The 2,452-nt window shown below is 41.0% G+C and overlaps 1 protein-coding gene across 1 annotated transcript; it reads left to right on the top strand.

Moving 5' to 3' along the window:
• Nucleotides 1–305: 305 nt before the first annotated feature.
• Nucleotides 306–2,380, top strand: LOC111864201. Its single transcript, XM_023851274.2, has one exon. The coding sequence runs from the start codon at nt 313–315 to the stop codon at nt 2,353–2,355; it is 2,043 nt and encodes a 680-aa protein (XP_023707042.2). The 5' UTR covers nt 306–312; the 3' UTR covers nt 2,356–2,380.
• Nucleotides 2,381–2,452: the final 72 nt, after the last annotated feature.

Here is a 2,452-nt window from a genome sequence, read left to right as displayed (position 1 = left end):
CGTGAAAGAACTAGAGTTTAGACTAAAGAGCAGCTATTCGCTGGCCCGGAAGAGTTTACAAACCGCCAAGTTGGATAACAAAAGAAACTACGATAGACATGTAGTTGTTCCCAAATTCGAAATAGGAAGCAAGGTGCTGGTGAGAGACGAAACTGTTCGCCGCGGCCGATCAAAAAAGCTAGAAGCCCCGTATATAGGTCCCTATGAAATTATTGGGCTCGAAGGACCTAACTTAGTGATACGCACCAAAAAGGGGAAGGAAATGAAGATTCACGGGAACCGTGCTAAGTTTTATTTTTCGCATGATTACAGATGAGGGCAACTTTAGTGAGCTTGCTAATCAGTCAGGTTTTCATGGCCAAAGGACTCGACGTAAGAAATGAGCCCATAGAAAGTTCCCCTGGATTATACTACCAACACGAAGGCGAAGCAAGATTGAGCACCAGCGACTGGAAAGTAATGACCTACCTTGACTTACAACAAGCCAGCGCAAACGTGGACACGATAGAAAGATACGTGGAAGCCACTATCAACTTCTGCAAGAAACATGATAGCTCCCTATGGTTAAATTTGACGGAGTGCAGAACCACAATTTTAGATGCAACTAGGAGATTGCAAAATTTAAAGGAAATGAGAGGTTTGGTAACGCAATTAACAAAAACAGAAAGGAATGCACCCCGCAAGAAAAGAGGACTTTTTAACTTTGTAGGGCAGATATCGCATACATTATTTGGAATCTTAGACTCAGAAAACGAAGAAGCATATAACAGCAGAATCAACCAATTAGAAGGAGAACAATCCGATCTAATAAAACTAGCACGGGAACAGATGGTCGTTGTAAAATCGACATTGAAGTCGGTTAACAAAACTTTAAACGATGTGTCAAAAAATGAGATGATTTTAGAAAAGGGTCTACGGGACATTAGAAAGTTCATTAATGAAGAAAATGGGGAATTAAAGGAGAAGTATACATATACTTCCATGTTAGTAACTTTAAATGATCATGCTATTCAAATACAACGCGCATTGGAGGAAGTAAAGAACGAATACGATGTGATACTTCAGTCATGTTTGAATGCAAGGAGTGGGATTATACAACCCCAGGTGTTATCACCAGGTTACCTAATTCAGATTTTGAAGTCCAGTCGGGATTCGTTCCCACGTGATTTACAAGTCCCTGTTCAACTGAGCGAAGCTTACACTTATTTACTTATTAATGTTATTACTATAGAAACATATGTTGTAAGAGGTAAATTAGTATACGTTGTGAGAGTCCCACTAGTGACTCACCATGTGTATGATATTTATAAAGTCATACCCTTTCCTATCAAGGTCAATGAAACAAGAAATAAGTACACTTTTATTCAGCCAGACAAGGAATACATGTTGATTGACAGCACTAGGCAATATTATGTTAAGCTTAGACAAGAAAATCTTAACACTTGTAAGAAAATGAGTGAGGAACAACTTGTATGTAAACAAGACTTCCCCTTGTTGATAAGCCATTCTTCAGATGATTGTGAAGTGTCAATGCTGCAACCAATTAGGTTAGTCCCAAGGACATGTACCCAAAGGGTCATCGAACTGAAGGAGACTCTGTGGATACCCCTCAAGAGGAACTCCTGGATTTATATAGCGCCTGTTCCGAGCCAAATGACGATCCTATGTCCAGCCCAACAACCGACAGAATTAGAAATTAAGAACAGTGGAATTTTGTCATTTTTACTTGATTGTACAGGCTATAGTAATAAGGTAATGATAAGATCAATCACTTCCCATTATGTAAACCACACTGGGAAGGATATCATCCCAGCTCTGTATTTACCTTTAGATTGTTGCGAAAATGATAAAACTAAAATTCACTTAGACGAGCTACAATTAGAAACGCCACTTAAGAACGTACTCACTCATAATGATGAGCTGCGGCTGGCGAGCCATAAGGTTGAAGACGTTGAAAAACTTATAGAGGAACAGGAATGGAAATTGAAACATGAAAAGAGTACCCGCCAGTTGTCGGTGTTATCCTCAATCGGCGCAGCCGCGCTGGCATTATTAATTGGGATTATGTGTTGTTGTTGTTGTTGCCGCTGTTGCAGGAATTGCTGGCCCAGGTTTGTAAAGTGGGCCTGGGACGATAGTAAATGTAGTGCTATTATTTTTAAACCTAGGATAATAAACAGTGTTCATACATCCAGTGACAGTCTGCATAGAAGAGGCGCGATGCTTAGCCTGGCCACCCACGTGGATGACGAAGACACACCAAAGGAGTTCACGGAGATGACTCCTATGAATGCCACCATAGGTGTTAGGGTATCAAGAACCAGTAGTAGAAACCAGGCAGTTGGTAAAAGGTAACAGGCATTACCTAGATTGGGCACAAAACCCCACTGTGCGCCAATCTCCTTAAGGGTTGGGGGTGTAGCATCAAACGAACGGCGAACCACATGTTGCC

This window comes from Cryptotermes secundus, unplaced genomic scaffold, assembly GCF_002891405.2.
Source record: "Cryptotermes secundus unplaced genomic scaffold, Csec_1.0 scaffold2906, whole genome shotgun sequence".
Classification (NCBI taxonomy): domain Eukaryota; kingdom Metazoa; phylum Arthropoda; class Insecta; order Blattodea; family Kalotermitidae; genus Cryptotermes; species Cryptotermes secundus.
The sequence above is the reverse complement of the archived record's forward strand: the minus strand, read 5'-3'. Positions and strand labels throughout refer to the sequence as shown.

Excerpts from the sequence above, each read along its gene's own strand:
- LOC111864201 (XM_023851274.2), top strand. The coding sequence starts at position 313 with ATGAGGGCAACTTTAGTGAGCTTGCTAATCAGTCAGGTTTTCATGGCC.